The following is a 17828-nucleotide window of genomic DNA, read 5'->3' as shown; positions in this document are numbered from 1 at the left end:
TCCGTTGTGCTACTTCCATGTAATACTCCCACGTCATCCATTTCGACACAAAGGAAAAATCTCATCATGTCACAAAGCTTGAACCGTTTTGCGAATTTAATAATGACAAAAGATTTTAGCGTCAAAAAAACCTCGGCCCTCCGTTTGGCCTCTTCTAGCGCTCGGTCCGTCTGATCTTAGTGGCCGGTTCTGCCCTTGTGCCCCTATCTTGTCCAGCCTCTTCGAATATGGAAGTAAAAAGTCAGAATGACGCCACCCCATTCACTCCCTTCTTGCCGACTTGATGTCACAGATTCGAGTTCGCTCATCGCAATACAGCCGGTTTCTGCATGCTTCTCACATGTTGAACCGCCAATACACTTCGCACCTAGCTCTTAAAGAGCTGTGAACGCGTTGTAGAGGAGCATCATCATGGAATACTCAACGCTGGCGACTTCGGGGTCAATGCTGATGCCGAAGAAACGCCTGCTGGACCTTCCCAACGAGCTCATCCGTTGCATCGTCGACTCCGTCGCTCTTTTGAGGAGAGACAGATACGATGGTGCTAGAGATACCCGGACCTTGTCGAATCTTTCACAAACTTGTCAAATATTTCACCTTCTCTGCAACTCTCAACTCTTTTCTAATATCAACCTGGACGAATCCAAAGACGCCGCTGGTCTTCTCATCCGGTCCCTCATCGAAACACCTGAACTTGGGGTTCATGTGCAACATTTGACATTACGCGTAATATGGGAGTCAGCCGAGCAATGTGAGAGGGGATTGCGGAAACGGCTTACACCAACTCATAGCAATGCGACAGGTCATCCGGGGACCTTACCCAATTTGCGGCACTTGGAACTGGAAGACCCTGCGGTGTACTTCATGAACATTCCCGCGGTTCCTCGTATATTCACTGGCCTGCTTGCCCTGCCTCCTCTCACTTCGATTCTTACGCGATACGACAACGATAGATGGGGAGGTCTCGCCCAAGTCGCCGCGGCTGGACCCTTTGCTTTGGAGCAAATTCGTTTCCACGAAACTGCCATCCGCGGACCCGAGTTATGCCGACTACTCCAGCTGTGCCCCGGTCTTCGAGTTCTCGAAATCGAGATTGACTATCACTTTTTCGCTCCTTGTTTCCAGCAAACCACACACCCGGGGATCACCACTCACCTATCGACGACGCTTTCAACACTCTGCCCGCGTTTGCAGAGACTTACGCTGTTACATGGGGACCTCTCAGCTCTTCGGACCCCCGATGAACCATGTCTTACATGTCTCACAGATTTGGAATATCTGACTGTGTTGGAGACCGAATTACCAACCATCTTCAGAAGTTCCGAAGACATGGCAAACGCAGACATCACTGCGCGTCTGCCGCCCAAGCTCACGCAATTGACTCTCCATGACATTTGGTACTCGGACCCAAGATACTGCCTGTACTCTTTAGCCCCAGGCTCTCGTCCTTGGATTCATGAGAGGTTAGATGCTAGCACTGAACCTCTGACTGTGATGCTGCTTCGTCTGGCATCATCATGCTTGGCCGGTCAACTACCTGGCCTCCGAAAGGTAGCCGTTAAGACTCCAACATACGAACACGACAGAGGCAATACTTCTGATGAAATTTCGAAAGCGTTTGCGAAGACTGGAGTTTTATTCGAGCTTATTTCCGCTCACTCAACATTTCCATGTCCATTAACGCGATAGCATCAGAGAATGGGACAAGTTTTTATGAGAATATGTTTTGGCATAATTTCAGTGCTTACTTAGCTATAATTAGTAATTGAGTGAAATTTAGGTTTTGTTGAATACGACCGTTATTTCCACAACGTAAGTCTAGTGCTTTAAATCAGTGCTCTATGGTTCAATACTACTGTAGCCTACCTAAGTAACTCCCAGCCTGTACGAGGGTTTATCATGACTTTAGGGATTTCTCTTCCCCCACTCATGGTAGGTTTGGTTTGGCCGTAAGTGAGACATTTCTTTCAACAGAAAACATTCCCTAGAAATCTTGTCTTTGTTATTATTATAGAAAAACATAATGTATGGAGACGTGCACATGATTTTACTTGGGTTGCAGCAGTTTAGGGAAAGATTGAAGAAGGTAGAGCAAGTAAAACAAAAGTCTCAGAAGACGCCGCCTGAACTTGCAGACACCAAAACCATTCAAATTGAGGTACATGTGTCGTGGCTGCACTCAAAAAGCTCTGAACCGACTGCCGGGGCATTCCCGATCCGCACAGCGGGGTTCTTGCATCACGTCATACGGGCCGGACAATAACCTCTTCGACTATGCCTCTACTAAGTACATTGCACTTCTAGTAATAAAACCAACGTCTTATCGACTCAAATAAGGCAGCAATTCGTACTTACCTCGAACGTCGAGAACCAGCTGCTCGGAAAAAACTTAGAACTTAATACCCCTCACACTCTCACGATGCGTGTCGAAAAGTTCCTCCTATCGCCCCCGAGCCTGGAAGAGTTAGTCGAGCGACTCAAAGCTCCCTTGGACGCCAACTACAAGCACGCATCAGTGGCTGTGGTCAATTGTCCCGACCTGCGAAAAGCACCTTTTCACTTGGCGACCGAGGGCCTCTCAGGGGAGGAAAAAATCGCAGATGTTGGCGGCCAGCCGAACCTCTTTCCCCGCCCCCGGCTTGACAGCATCTGGTCCATACCAGAGATTGGCAAGAATATGGAAATGAGCCCTGAAAAGGGCAGCTTGATCGGTGCCGGCGCCGGTCCTTTCCACGTCATCGGGCAGAACAGCGAGCTTGCGCCGAATCTTAGCTGGCAAGGGGGTCTTGACAAGGTCGATAGCAAAAGTCAAGTCATCCAGATCAAACGCACCACCGGAGAAGTCAGCGTTGGAACGAGCCCTTCCGTAGACTGCGGTCTTATGGTCAACTTGTACGGCTCCTTGGGCGAGCCAGGACCGGTCCTCAAGATTACAGCAAAGGGCCGCAAGGGTTCTGAAAAGAGCTTTACCGAGTGTATCCGGAAAGGGCTGAATGCTGCATATGGCAACGAAAGAACTATCAGTCTCGGCGGAGCCTTTGTTGTGAAGGCAGGGAAGGCAACTTACCACATCATGCCTGATTTCCCTGCTGAGAGCGATCTGCCTTTTGAGGATAGAAAGGAAGTTGAGAAATGGTTGACCTTTCATGATTTCGATTCGCCCGTTGTGGGACTATGCGTATTGCACTCTGCGGATCCGGGCAACAAGATGGGCTTGAGGATTGAGCACACGCACGCGTTTTCTCCACTGGGAAAGAATGCTGGAGGTCACTATCATTACGAAGCCGAAGGAGAGGAAGACATTATTGAATATGAAGGATACTTCAATACTGCAAGGGCGATATACAGGATAGATAGCCCCGCGAATGTGAAAGGGTGAAGAATGATAGTATCTGTCGGATTGGAAGTCCAATTCGACCGCGGCATACAGCCGACTGCGCAGGGGCCAATTGGGGGCCCTATTTACGATTATCGTAGCCAGCCCAACCTACGGTTGGAACCTCCTTTTTACACCTACTACGCAGATATTCATATAGTTCAATTGATCTCTTCGTCAACCCACGGTTCGAACCAACTACCCTGTAATAGGGATACCAACAGTATCAACATCACGATGACCTGCCCTATCCTTCAGTACCAGAGATCCTCATCCTCAGACTCTTCGTCAGAAATATTAAGGCTCTCTTTGAATTCCTTTGTCCACTGTCGGAGTGGCTTTTCACCGACTCGAAGCTCGTCGTAAAATGACTTCAGCGGTTCCGGAAGTTGTTTCGAGTCGAGCAAACCGTCGTCGTCAACATATTCCTCCATGTAGGCGATCATGGCCATGGCGAAGGAGCCCATTGTCTTGCCCGAGTCACGAGCATAGAGTCGCAGGTAAGCCTCTAACAGTATGTGAGATCTGGGTACGACAATGGAGGTGTCGGTAGATTTGAAAGCACCAGATCCGCGACCCGGTCGCCAGGGTGGAAGCACATCTCGGTTATGAGCAAGAGCAAATGTCGCTGATTGCTTGTCTTCGAAAGCTAAGAGGGAATCATCAAAGTCTGGTAGAAACCATAGTGTTTCTGACTGTAGGTATAACCCTATGGTGAGCTCCGAGGATTTGATGTGCACATGAAATGCAGGCGGTGGTGTTCGGCGCTCAGGCGAGCTCGCAAAGCATAGTTCCACGGATGGGCATTGCTCGATTTCGGGTAATTCTGAAATAGCATCGGCGCCGACCGAAAGCATTTTATCTTGGACGACAAAATCTATAGACTTTCTGTTTGTTAGCCTTGGTATTCAAGACACCAATGCAAATGCTCGGAATGAACCTACCCCTATGATTGAAGGCACGCCATGGACATTAAGCAGATAGTGTCCCCAGAGTACGCAGGGAGTTTTTGATGCGTTGAGGGCCGAGAAAACCGACTCTACAAAGTGTTCTGAAGTTCGAAACATTCCGAGCATTTTTGATCATTGAACAGTGCCTGCGACTCCAGTTTGTTCTTTCGACATTGGTGATGTGTGATGAGATCATGGCCATTCAACGTATGACCTGAACAGCATGTGTAGGTAAATATTGTTAGTGGTCAAGCAAGTTGGTTGGGTCTTGGAATTTAACCCAGGCCGCTGTATTTACCGCGGACGTGTGGAGACGCTGCCTGCTGAAGAAGTTGGCCAGGCGGCTGGGCAACCTCTCACAGCCAACTTGTCATCTACAACCCACACACTCCGCCTTCGAAGTCACGCTAGCACAGCAAGTATTACGCTTCCTTCATTTCCGCTCTTCATTTGGGGTACAACATGGACGCAGCGCATCGCTTTACTTATTTCGGAGCTTTGCCCCCAGAATTACGACTGCAGATATGGACGGAAGCGCTTTCGGTGCCATCCGTTTGGGCTGTGAATCGTAAAGCAACCGCAACCAACAACGCCAACAAGAGCCATCTGCCCCTCATCATGAACCATGTTGGTCCGGCTCCCTATCTAGCAGGCCTTGCTTGCAAGGAGTCGCGGCGGCTAATGGAACAATTATACGCCAAGCCCATACATAGACCAACGCACTCGGCGGCAAGTAGTGCGATTCATTGGATCGATCTGCAAAAAACGGTCGTTTCACTCGGGGACTACCGGTCCGCGGGGGCTTTGTTGGATGCGTTCACTTTCGAAGACTTGGCAAGATTCCGCCATGTCGTTCTACAGTCATCACGGTTCTCTTATATGGCCAGGTTGTGCCAGCGCCTGGCCAACTCATGTCCCGGGTTGTGTACGATCATCATACACACGAATCACGCTGGCTGCCTTTTCACCAACCTTCGTTGTAAACCCTTGACCCAAGACATGGGTGCACTTCTTGTCAACATCCTGGAGGACCCGGCCGCCGGCCTAGATTGCAACCACTACGATATCGTCCACTTTCGCAGTCTGCTGCTGGGCTATTTCGGCGACTCGCCTCCGACGTTGCATCTCGCCTCCCCACCCGGAGCGACTCGCCAAGACTGATGTTAGTTCAGCCTTAGTTGTCGCGGCCTCTTCGTCACGTCTTGTTCGATGCCGTTGGTTGGTCTTATTGGTTAAGTTATTTGTCACTTTGTTGGTTCGATGTTGATTCAATGTTGGGACTGATATCAGCGTATCGCGGCTTGTCCCTGTAGCATTCTCGATTCGGATAGAGGTGAGTGCCTAGGCCCCTTGGTTGCACTACGGTCTGGAGTTTCGCTGGGAGCCATGGCTCTTGGGGTCTAAAATGTTTGTTATATCAATGAACGCGCATGCTCTGTGTAACCTCTTATAATCAATCTAGCATCCCTGCACCTCGCTTCACCGATCACCAGTAACTATCTACAGTCTATCTATCCAAATAATTTTTAGTGTTTTTTCTTTCTTTCGTTCGAGACCATGACTTAGGGAACTCTTCTTGAAAACGCTGCCTCTGAGGTTATCAGCATCCTGAAAGGCATCCCGGAATATTCTCATGCTCGAGTCGCCGTGATTGGCGGGTTAGCGCTGTGGAAGTATGTTCCTACTAGCAGGACCACTGAGGTATGTTTCACCAGCAGCTGGATGACTGTCAATCAGCTTTGCCAAAGTTCACCGAGACTCGCATCTGACTTTGATCAATGCAGGACGTCGACTTCATTATCAACATCGACAGTGCTCTGCATGGGATCAAACAGAAGTTGCTTTCTCTTCCAAGCTCTCCATTCGTTCAACAGGCACAGTTCTTCTATTACAAGCAAGGAACAACTTTGGTGCAGGTTGATATCACTCCCGGATGGCTGACTCCAGTGTGAAAAGATGATGATTCTGGCCTCAGACTTTTCGAGCTCTGCGACTTGGGAATTGAGCCCAGAAAGATCTCGTTTGTGGGCTTCGTTATGCGAACTGATTTCCCAATCTTCGATCTGGAAGAAGTCCTGGAATCCCATGCTGACTGAATCGGCTCTTTCAGGTGGGATGAAGGAGAACAGGCTGCAGCCTAAGATGACGATGTTGGAGTCTGGTACCTGGAACATAGAGCGGTCGAGTAGTACAAAGTCTCCCAGTGACGAGTCCTTTTTTGCAGCTGCTTGAAAATCCTGAAGAATTTTGAGAGTGAAATCCCACCTTGAGTGATAGGCTTCATGGTTTCTAGGGACGAATAGAACAGCGCGAAATTGCTGAAGCTGCTGTGTCAAGAAAGCGAGGCACTCCTCCTTGTGCGCAGCAACGTTTCCTATGTCGCCAAGAAGGCCTAGGTAAGGTGCCTGTGGCACGATTTCGAAAATATCGTAAGCTCTCGGGGACTCAAGATGAAGGTCGGAAACTATTTGGATAGCCATTCTGAGGAAGAGCGGGGGATTTCTCAATTATGGAAAATTGTGGTGTTGTTGGGTGAAAGATGATGTTTGTTTGCAAACGAAAACGCATCCCTGCTTAGGCCCAATGAACATAGTACGTATAACTGGATTATACGTACTGGACACTGTGTAAAGGAGAACCGAAATTGTTACCAGGCACTCTTATTCGCAGACAGTGCTTTCCACCTTCCAAAATTAGACAACATTGAATGAACCAACACCAAAAATAATCAACCATTTGTGCCTGATCATGGTTATCTAGACATAAGCTGCCATCAGACGTGCTCTAAGCTACATGCCTATAGTTTTACAACCAGCAAGCAGTAGCTTGACAAGTGGCAACTGAGTGGAGGTAATTAAGATGATGATACTATTTAACACTGGAGACAAGTGGGCTTGAGCGGGTGCAAGCTTGAAAGGAGCCGAATCTTGATGGTTGAATACTCAAAGGATATTGGTGAACCTATGTTATTCAGTGGTAGTACCTCAGGTCTGTGAAACTTTAGCGATAAGAGACGCGAGAACCTTTGGCGTCCCAGTATGTCTTTGAAATCGGCAATCTCCGCAATCGCCCCCTTGCCTCTTTAGGCCACGGAATATTTTCCTCTGTCAGGGGCCGCTCAAACCTTCAATGTCAACACATCACTCGCAAAAACAACCAACCTACTAGCGTGCTAAGATGTTCACTGTTCGACAGGCAATCGGGAAAGGCCTCGGGGTCTTTGCTTCGAGACCAATTCTCACAGGTCAAAGAATCCTCACAGACCAAGCTCTACTCACAATCACATCCTCAGATAGCAACTCGATCCTGCGACAAGCCCAACTTCTCTCAACAACTGGCCGGGACTCATTACTCTCATTATCAACCAATCCCAGCAAGTCAAGCGTCTTCAGCTGGCTAGAGTCAATATGGCGAAGCAAGTCTGCTCCACAAGACACAGTGTCTAACCACACCATTCTCAATATCTTTCGGAACAACAACTTCAACATTGGCAACCAGACCCAAGCGCTCTTTCCTCAAGTTGCGCGCTTGAACCACTCATGTGTCCCTAACGCGCAAGGAAACTTCAACAAGGACTTGAACGCATTCACCATTCACGCTACCAGAAACATTGAGCCGGAAGAAGAAATCACAATCTCCTACCTCGACGAACATCTGGGCCTGCGGCAATCCCGACAGACCGCGTTGCATGATGGGTACGGCTTCACTTGTGGATGCTCTGCCTGCAGTCCGACGACCTCGTCAGAAGCCGGCGAGGTGCGCCGGGCGGAGATTCAGCGCAAGCTGGAGCTCTTCGCCGAAGCTGCTTCTGAGGATCCGGAGGACGAGTTCATGATGATGCTTGCGCTCTTGGACGCTCACGAGGCGGAGGCTATCCGCGGACGGGAGGTCTCGACGATGTATATCGCTACCGCTCGCAAAGCGTTTGACTTGGGAAAGAGAGAGGAAGGATGCGAGCTGGCGTTGAAGGGCCTGCAGCTCGAGAAGGAGGCTGTGGGTGATGACAGCCCTTTCTATGCTGCTACTCTGGAGGCAGTACAAGCACTGGGGGTTGAGAATTAAATCTGGGTCAACGAAGCAGCTATGGTCGATCAAAGGCAGCGGGTTTTCGTCTCCGAAGTTCCGCGTCTCGAGATATGTCACGTAACAGGGATAGTAATCGCATCTCACGAAGTACCCGTTACGTACTAAATCACGTGTTTATTTTAAATATCGAATATATAGACCTTTTCTTTTTATTTATTTCTATTTTAATAATTAAGTTATTTTTATTATATTCTATATACCTATTATTATATACTATAACTTATAATAACCCTTTGGGGTCCAGTCCGCTTTATTAGGGGCTATCTTTGCCTTTACGAATAAGCTAGTCTATTAAGGTTAATATTGAGTATCTTTATTATATACTAACAAGCTAGTCTATTAAGGTTAATATTGAGTATCTTTATTATATACTTTAATAAGACTTTATAACTAACTATAACTGGCCGTAGCCGTTATTAGAACGATCCCGCTATAATATATTAATTACCCTCTAAATAGCTAAATACTACCTCTTACTTTCTCTTTTTATTTTATTTAATAATAACCTCTTTTTAATATTTTTATTTAATACGCTCGCTTACGCTCTTTCTAAGCTCTTAATTATATTATTAAGTCTAGGCTTCTTTATATTTTATTATATTAAAAAAGCGTTAATAAGAGTAATACTTATTATAATATATTTATTTATTTTTTATAAGTTAATATTACGGATATAGTATTTATTAAAGCGATCTTTTTATAGCTCGGGGTCGTTTAGTATAATACTTATAAAATCGAACTTTTAATTACTAAAGAAGCCCTAAGAGTCGATAAGTATTAAGTATTTTAGTATTTTAATAAAGTATACTTAAGGTAAATAGTTAAATAGTAATAATAATAATATAATAATATAATAGTAATAAATAGTAAGGGAAGCGTTTTTTAACGTTAACAAAAAAACGAGGTAATAAATATATATATATATAAGTAAACTTAAAAGTACTTAGGTAGATATCGTAAGGTTAATATTATTTAATAATAGTAATAAGGGTATCTCCGATATTACCGTTATAAGCTACTATTACTTAGTAAGCTATAAACTTAGCTAAGTAGGTAGTTTATAAAGTAATAGCATCGGGTACGTAATATCGCTATTAATAATCCGTAGTTATAAACTTTATAAAAAGGAAAGGTAAAAAGGTAGAAAATCTAAAAGAATAGTTTATTAAGATAGTATAAGTATTTATTAATACTATATATTAATACTATATAATCGATATTAAAAACTACTTAAATAGCTAGTAAAAGTAGAAATAAAAAATAAATAACTTATAATAATTATAAACTTAGTTCTTAGTTAAGACCTTATATTGCGATAACGTACTTATTAATACGATTCTTATAATCTTTTTAAGATAATTAATATACTTAAACTTATTTTAGCCTAAGCTAAATTAATTAGTTATAATAATTAAATTAAATAGTTCAATATACTTTATACTATAAATAAAAGTATTAGGGTTTAGAAATACGTCGACTTAAATATTCTAAATTTTAATATACTTTTTAACCCTTTTATAGCGCTTATTTTACTTTTTAAATTCGGATAATTAATTATAATTTATAATAAAAAAGAATTATAAGCTTATTAAATACGTTATAAAGCGTTTAAAAACGATTAAAAAAACTAAGAAATCTTTTATTAATAATTTTTAAATATAATTCTTAATACGAACTCTTTAACTTCTTTAAATATAAATAACTTATAGGGCTAAGTTAGGCTTTTTTTATAAAACTAATTATATTATTTATTTTATATAAATAAATCTATTTTTATATTATACTTATAAAAAGGATTTATATATTTAAAAATATTTAAAAATAATAAGAGCTTAATACTAAGTATAAATTACTTAGGGCTTATAAACGTAATATAGTTAATATATATATTAAAATATTTACTTAGTAAAAACGTATAAAGTATAAAGGACTCTCGCGGTACGGTGCTTTAAAAAGACTACTAATACTTATAAAAATAATATAAAATACCTCTTTTAATCGGGTTAATACGGTCTTAATTAACGGGGCTATAACTAAAAAAAAGAGAATAGTATTAACTAAATTAAAAAAATAAACTTCTTAATTATTTTATATTATTATATATAAAAATAAATTATTAAAAAAGCTTTAGTTCGATTTTAAAAAGTATATATATAATTAAAATAAAAATCCGTATTACTAAGCTCTTATTTTTAATTAGGGCCCTTTTTTTTATATTTTATTTTAATTAGCTTTTTTATAGATCCTTAGACTTAATTAGTTTTAAAAAGGACTACTAGGACTAATTACCCTACCCTATTTTAATTATTTTTTAATTTTTTTTTCCCCCGATCTTTTATAAAAAGAAATTATTTTAAATTAGTCCTAATTACTATATATAGTTAATTATTTTAAGCTTTTTATTTACTTTTTTTTTATAATTACTCTTTTTACTTTTTTTACTTTTTTTACTTACTCCGCCTTTTTTACTTAATTCTTATCCTATTCTTTTTTAATAATCTCTTAATCCTAACCTTTATTACCCTAATTCTTTTTAACTCTTTTTATTAATAATAATATTTAAAAAGTATAAGTTAAAGTTATATATATAGTTTTTATAATCGGGTCGTTATATTAATTAACTTATTATTTTTTTATATTTTTATTAATATTAGCTTTATTTATATATATATTATAATATTATAAAAGGTCTTAATAAAATTTAGTTAGCCCTTAATACTAGCGTTCGCTATTTTTTTATATAATCCGATTATAATTAAAAAGGGTACGTTTAATAATTTTTTATTTTAACTAGACCCTTAGTACTTTAATTAAAGTCTTTATAATAGGGCTATCCTCGCCCTTAATTAGAGTATTTAAAAGACTACCTCCCTAATTACTTAAATTAGTTTTATTAAGAGCCGGGTTAAGGCGTAGTAATAACTTAAGTAGTAATATATTTAATAAAAACTACGTAACTCGATAGGTTTTAGGGGTATTAATTAAGTATATAAGTTAATTATTAATAATAGGATTTAAATACTAATTAGTAGCTTTTATTAGTTTAATTATTTATAGAGTTTAATTAGGGTTATTACTTATTATAAATCCTTAGGTATTTTTAAATATTTTCGAGGATCGAAGTAATAGGGTTAACTTTTTAAAAGCGGTAAGTTTTTAATTAAGGCTCTTAGTTATATCTTTAGTTTTTTTAAAATACGTAAGGTTTATAAAAGTATAATAGTTATAATTACGTAAGTTATAAATTCTTAAATCTTATTTAGTAAATCTAAAGCTAAGTAAATAAAAACTAGATTTTTAAAAAGTTAGTACTTTATAGACGTTAGTTATAACGTAATTGGAGTTATTTAAGTTAATATAGGGCCGATTTTTAAAGTCCTAATTATATATTATATTTTTAAAGGACTTTCTTAGGGAAAGTCTTATTATATTAAAAAAATAATAACTATTATATTAAAACTCGTAACTAATTTATTAAATCTAAGCTACGTAGAGCTTATTATTAAATAATTTAAGGTATTTATAGGTTATTTAATATATATTATAAGTTAAGTTAAGCTAGCTATATTAAACTACGTTATAAAACTATTTAAATATATATAAACCGTATTTTTATTTACTTAGTTATTATATATTACGGCTAGCTAGTTATAGTAAGTATATTAATAAAAGTTAAGGCTACGAGTACTAAATAAATAGTATTATAGTTATAAATAGCTTTTCTAAAACTATATTTATAAGTTATAAAATAAATAAGGTTTTAATAATTAATTATAAGCTTATTAAAAAGGGTTTTTAATAAAAATAGCTAAAAGCGATCGTAAGATTTAATACTAAGTTAATTATTAAAGAAGTTATAAAAAGTCTATTTTCGAGCCTAGCTTAAGTTTATATTATATATAAGTCTCGTTCTTAAATATATTTTTTATAATATTCTTATTTATTATTATTTAACTATTTACTAAATAGTTATCTATCCTATTTATTTATAATTATTCGTCCTACTTATTTATAAGTATTTATTACTTATTTTATTATATAATTATAATTACGTAACTTATTTATAGTTTTTTTATTTTAAAAAGAATTATTTTAAATCCGTATTTTTATATATATAATATAATAGCTACTATAAGTTTTATAGGGCAAGGCCCTAATTTTATTATATATATTAAGTTATAATATTAGCTCCTCTTTTTAAAAATCTAGTCCTTTAGGCTTATAAATAAGTCGTTTATTCTTAAGTTAGGGAATTATTAAGTATTTTTTTAAAATATATTAATACGATATTAGGTTAAATTAAAAAATCGAAATTTTTAATAGCTACGTCTCGTTATAAATTATTACGTATTATTTGTTTTTTTAATAAAAATATAAAAATAATATTTTATTTAAATTATTATTTATAAAAGGTCTATTATTTAGTTTTTTTTAATTCCGAGGTTTATAAAATATATTATTATTTAAATATTTTATATAATACGTTTATTAATATTATTTATACTCGTAAATAGTACGTTTTTATTTATAAGTCTTAGTTAACTAAGTATAATTAGTTAGTTAATAACGGAGTCTAATCGTTTTAATTATAAAAAGAAAGTAAAAGAGTTATAGTTTTAAAAAAGGGCTACGGAATTATAAAAAAAGGCTAAGGCTTATTAATAAGCCTAGGCTAAGTTAAATAAGTTATTATTTAAATTAGAATATTTTTATTTTTAAAAGCGAATAGTATTTAAAAAAAATCGAGTTATATTAAAAGAGTTTCCTAAGGACTTTAAAAATATTTTTTTAATAACCCGTAAAATATAAGTTAATAATATTTTTAAAATTATTAATTAGAATACCATAATAACTAAGAGTTCTAAATTTAATTTTAATTTTAATACTTTTTAAAAAATTATTAAAAGTTCCGGAGGTTTATAATAAGTTTTTATATATTTTTTTCGTATTTATAGTTTTTTTATTTAATAAGGAATCTTTATATTTTATTTTTAATTCTATAATCAATAATTTATTTAACTTTATATTTTAATTAGTTTAGTTTAATAATAATATAATCTTCTATATATAAACCTCTTAATATAAGTTTAAATAATAAAATATAAAAAACGGGATAGTATTATATTATATTTAATAATTTTAATTTATAATTAATTAATAAGACTTTTTTAATAATTTTAAAAAGTCTAAGTTTTTTATAATTTAACTTATTACTTAATTATTTTATTTTAATATTATAATAAAAAAGATAAGCGCTATCCCCTTTTTTTAAAAATAGTTCTTTAATCCTTAATTTATTTACGTTTTTTTTTATATATTATTATATAAACTCGAGGTTTAGTAAGGCTTATTTATAAATCTCTTTAAGTTTATTTACATTTATTATAGTTTTTATAACTTATAGTTTTTATTATACTTCTCTATATACTATTAACTAAAATTTATAATTAAAATAAAACGGAGATTCCTTTATACTTTTGCTAATTATATTATTATATACGAACTAAGTTATTAATAAAAGTATTACCTAATTATCCTAGTCGTAGTTTATATAATAACGAAAGTATATTTTAAAAATCTAGTTAATCCTTTTTATTTATTTATCGGTTTATAAATAAAATAATATTAATAATTTATAATCTATACTAAGTTACGAAATTAGGGATTTTTAAAACTTTAAAATAAATAGCTTATTTTTATTAAAAATAATTTCTTTTAATAAACTATAGTTCGAAAGTATAACCTTAGTAAATATATATACTAAGTCTTTTATAGTACTTAATTCTTTATAAAAAATAAAATATATAAACTTAGTAAGTCGATCGATTATAATTAAAATACTATCGTACTATATTTTAATAAATAGTTCTCTAGATTTTAGTAGTTTAATAATAAAGTCCTATATAATTAATTATTATATTTTTATTAATAATTATAATAGTTATAGCTCGCTATAAAGCTTATATAAGCTATTTCTATTTTTTTTATAAGTTACGTAGTCCTTAATTATTTTTATAATTTTAGTATATATAGCGGATTTATTATAGTATTAGTAAATCCGTTTTTATATTTTAATAATTCTTTAGTAACTATATACTAATATATTATAAATTTTTATAATAAGCTTAGGGATTATTTTTTTAATTAAGTTAATATTAATCTTTCTAACTATTATAAAGAGCTTCGTAGTTAGTATAAAGCTACTATTTTTTTCCTATTTAAAAATAATTTATATTTTTTAAAAAACTATAATTTTATAATTAGGTCTTTTATTAAGAGCGTTTACTTTACTATTTTCTAAACCTTTTTAATAAATAATTTAGAAATTATATTTAGATAGAAGTTCGCTCTATTTAATTTATCGTTTATTTAAATTCTTATTTATTATAAAGTTTGCGAGGTTTTTATAATTTATATAGATTATAATTTTATACTTAGTTCTAAATAATTATAGTCTCTATTTTTAAAATATTTTAATAATTACTATTAGTTCTTTATTATAAATTTACTAATTTAATTTTACTCTATAAAATATTTTAAAATAAAAATAATATAAATAAAGCTTTTTTTATTCGTTTTATTATTTTAAAACCGCTCTTATAATAAAATTTAAAATATTAGTCTCGATTTTAAAAAGTTTTTAAGGGTCTAGGACTATAATAATTAGTTTAGAAATAATTATATTCTTAATTTTAATAAATATTTTTTTATACTTAAGATTTTAAATAAAGGGAATATCTTTTTATATTAAGTTATTAAGGGGTCTAATTATACTAATATAGTCCTTAAGGAATTATTAATAAAAATTAATACATCCTAAAAATCTTTATACGTCCTTAACGTTTTATAATATAAGCTAGTCCCTAACTACTTCTATTTTTAATATTTATATATAGATTTATTTTAATATAATAATATATTTAAAAAAGTTTATTTTCTATATATAGAATTCGTATTTAAAGGGTTCGGTATATAGCTTAGTATTTTAGAACTTTTAGAATACTATATAAATATATTTTTTATATATTTTAAAATTAAAAAAGAAAATAAGAATATTATTAATATAAATAATAATAAAAATATTAACGTACTCCCGGAGTACGTAATTAACTATTATTTAAAAAGTTATTAAAGTATTAATAAGTCTAAAGGGTATAATAAAATACTTAAAAAGTCCTTTACGAATTTAAAATACTATTTTTTACTTATCTCTTTTTTTAACTTAAATTTAATTAAATACTTTTTTATAATTTATATTAATAAACTAATTAGCTTTATAAAATAAATTTCTAAGCTTAGTAATAAGCGGTAAGAGGTAGTAATTCTTTTTTATAATTTTGTTAAGTCTCTTATAATTAATAATAAGTCTTAACTTTTTACCCTTCTTTAGTATAAAAAATAAAGGGAATTTAGTAAGAGAATTTAATAATTAAATATATCCTTTTTTAAGTTTTTTATTAATATATTTATTAAAGTACTCTTATTCTTCTTAATTTATTAAGTATATTAAATAAAACCTAAGTTATATCCCTTTTTTAAGCTCGATTTTTATATCTTAGTTACTATATTTTAATAATCCTATTTATTTAGGTTCTATAAATAGTTTTATATATATTTAGTACTCCTTAAGTATAATTTAGAATTATTACGATCCTTAATTATTAATATTAATTATAAACTTCTTAAAGCTTTTTATTATTTTAATAAAAGCTATATATTATATTTATTTTCGTTCTTTAAGAGTTTTTAAAAATCTATTCAAACCCTTTTTTTTAAGTCGTTTAGTAACTAAATTTTCCTAGACGACTTAGCTAGTAATTTAATCTATTTATAAGTTATACTTTTATAACTACGAAATTCTTAAAATAATATCGATATCTCCTATTTTTATAATATTATATTATAATTATTCTTACTAATTATTAATATATATTAAGAGGTATATAGTCTCTTAATTAATATATTTATAATTATAATTAACTCGTTTTCCTTTTACTATTTATAATTAATATAAATTATCTTTTTATATTTATAATAAGTTAAGTTTATTTACTATCCTTAGTAAGATATAACTTTTTTATATACTATTATTAATAATAGCGTTTAATCCTCGTTTATAAATATTAAAATTAACTTATAAATATATATTATTATATTATTTAGTTATATATAAGAACTTTTTTTCTATTCTTATTTTTTATTGTTCTTTTATAATTAGCTTTTTTAATTTTTTAATATACGTTTTTTTATTAAGTACCTTATTTATATAGTTCTTATTATTCTTTTTAAGCCTTAGCTTTTTTAATATAATAGACTTAGTATTAGTTATACTTATAGTCTTTTTATTTTATATATTTATTATTAAAGTATTTTATAAAAAAGCTAGGGTCTAGGCCGAATATTATTTTATTATTATTATTAAAGCTTAGTAACGTCTAGCTAAGTAATTAGTTTTTTATATAAATATTTTTAATAAGCTTATTATTATATCTTTATAAATAGAAATAACTATTTTATTTATATATAAAATATTAAAAGTATTTATTATTTAAGTATTCTACTTAAAATAATTCTTTATAAAAGGGGTCTTTAGGGTTAAATAAAGAGTAATTTTTATTTATATAAAGGGTTATTATAACCTTTTTACATTCTTTAGTTTTATAGAACTAAATAGTTTAATTATTTTCGAACGGATAAATATATTTATATTATAATTCGTTATTATCCTTTTTAAAACTAATATTATTAACGTTAAGTAATATTTTATAATTAATCTCTATTTAAGTACGTCGTTAAGTAACGTTACGAAGTTCGTCCGAATTATAGGGTAATTCTATTTTATTAAAATAAAAAGAACTAGTTCTTATTTTAATATCTTTTTTTTTAAAATTAAAATTAATTTTTTCTTCTTTTATAATTCTAAAGTTAAGAGTTAGTCTCTTAATTATTTCGATCTTATTTTTATATAAGAGGTTTTTAAGTTATTTTTTAACTTTATAAATAAATTTTTTATTATTATTTACCTTTCGTATTATATAAATAGACTTAGTTAGGATTTTATTTAAATCGAGTCTTTTTTTAAATTTAGTAAATTATTTTTAGTTTATATAGTTTCGTTATACTATATAAACGAGGCTATTTATAATTTTTTTAATATTAAGTCCTCTTTTTTTAAATTTAAAAAGCTACTCTTTTATATTAACTAAGCGTTTTTATTTAATTTATTTTTTAAAAAAATAAAGTATATTTTTTATAATAAGGTCTATCTTAGCTTTTTCTTTTATATTTTTATAAATCTAAAAGAGCGTAGTAATATATTTAATATTATTTTTTTTAAAAATATAGGGTTAATAAGCGGATATTTTCTTTTATTATTATTATTAGGGTTCTAACGGATAGTATAGTATCGGATCGTC

At 32.7% G+C, this 17828-nt stretch overlaps 7 protein-coding genes across 7 annotated transcripts; 4 read left to right on the top strand and 3 right to left on the bottom strand.

Annotated features, from left to right (window-relative positions):
* Nucleotides 1–411: 411 nt before the first annotated feature.
* On the top strand, nucleotides 412–1689 carry CABS01_04231 (uncharacterized protein; the record flags this gene model as incomplete). The annotated part of the gene is made up of 1 exon (XM_060537602.1): nucleotides 412–1689. The coding sequence occupies one exon, from the start codon at nucleotides 412–414 to the stop codon at nucleotides 1687–1689; it is 1278 nt and encodes a 425-aa protein (XP_060390447.1).
* Nucleotides 1690–2419: 730 nt separating this feature from the next.
* Nucleotides 2420–3379, top strand: CABS01_04230 (uncharacterized protein; the record flags this gene model as incomplete). The annotated part of the gene is made up of 1 exon (XM_060537601.1): nucleotides 2420–3379. One exon carries the CDS (start codon nucleotides 2420–2422, stop codon nucleotides 3377–3379), a length of 960 nt encoding a protein of 319 aa, XP_060390446.1.
* A 251-nt stretch (nucleotides 3380–3630) lies between these two features.
* On the bottom strand, nucleotides 3631–4452 carry CABS01_04229 (uncharacterized protein; the record flags this gene model as incomplete). The annotated part of the gene is made up of 2 exons (XM_060537600.1): nucleotides 3631–4260; nucleotides 4321–4452. The coding sequence occupies 2 exons, from the start codon at nucleotides 4450–4452 to the stop codon at nucleotides 3631–3633; spliced, it is 762 nt and encodes a 253-aa protein (XP_060390445.1).
* Nucleotides 4453–4944: 492 nt separating this feature from the next.
* On the top strand, nucleotides 4945–5487 carry CABS01_04228 (uncharacterized protein; the record flags this gene model as incomplete). The annotated part of the gene is made up of 1 exon (XM_060537599.1): nucleotides 4945–5487. One exon carries the CDS (start codon nucleotides 4945–4947, stop codon nucleotides 5485–5487), a length of 543 nt encoding a protein of 180 aa, XP_060390444.1.
* Nucleotides 5488–6101: 614 nt separating this feature from the next.
* Nucleotides 6102–6806, bottom strand: CABS01_04227 (calcineurin-like phosphoesterase; the record flags this gene model as incomplete). Its single annotated transcript, XM_060537598.1, has 1 exon — nucleotides 6102–6806. The coding sequence occupies one exon, from the start codon at nucleotides 6804–6806 to the stop codon at nucleotides 6102–6104; it is 705 nt and encodes a 234-aa protein (XP_060390443.1).
* Nucleotides 6807–7503: 697 nt separating this feature from the next.
* Nucleotides 7504–8388, top strand: CABS01_04226 (TPR domain-containing protein; the record flags this gene model as incomplete). The annotated part of the gene is made up of 1 exon (XM_060537597.1): nucleotides 7504–8388. One exon carries the CDS (start codon nucleotides 7504–7506, stop codon nucleotides 8386–8388), a length of 885 nt encoding a protein of 294 aa, XP_060390442.1.
* Nucleotides 8389–14080: 5692 nt separating this feature from the next.
* CABS01_04225 (uncharacterized protein) lies at nucleotides 14081–14230 on the bottom strand (the record flags this gene model as incomplete). Its single annotated transcript, XM_060537596.1, has 1 exon — nucleotides 14081–14230. A coding segment is annotated over one exon (150 nt), but the record flags the coding sequence as incomplete, so codon positions are not given.
* Between the last annotated feature and the right edge of the window lie 3598 nt (nucleotides 14231–17828).

The sequence above is a fragment of the Colletotrichum abscissum genome, assembly GCF_030869225.1.
Source record: "Colletotrichum abscissum strain IMI 504890 chromosome Unknown Scaffold_8.1, whole genome shotgun sequence".
NCBI lineage: Eukaryota > Fungi > Ascomycota > Sordariomycetes > Glomerellales > Glomerellaceae > Colletotrichum > Colletotrichum abscissum.
The sequence above is the reverse complement of the archived record's forward strand: the minus strand, read 5'-3'. Positions and strand labels throughout refer to the sequence as shown.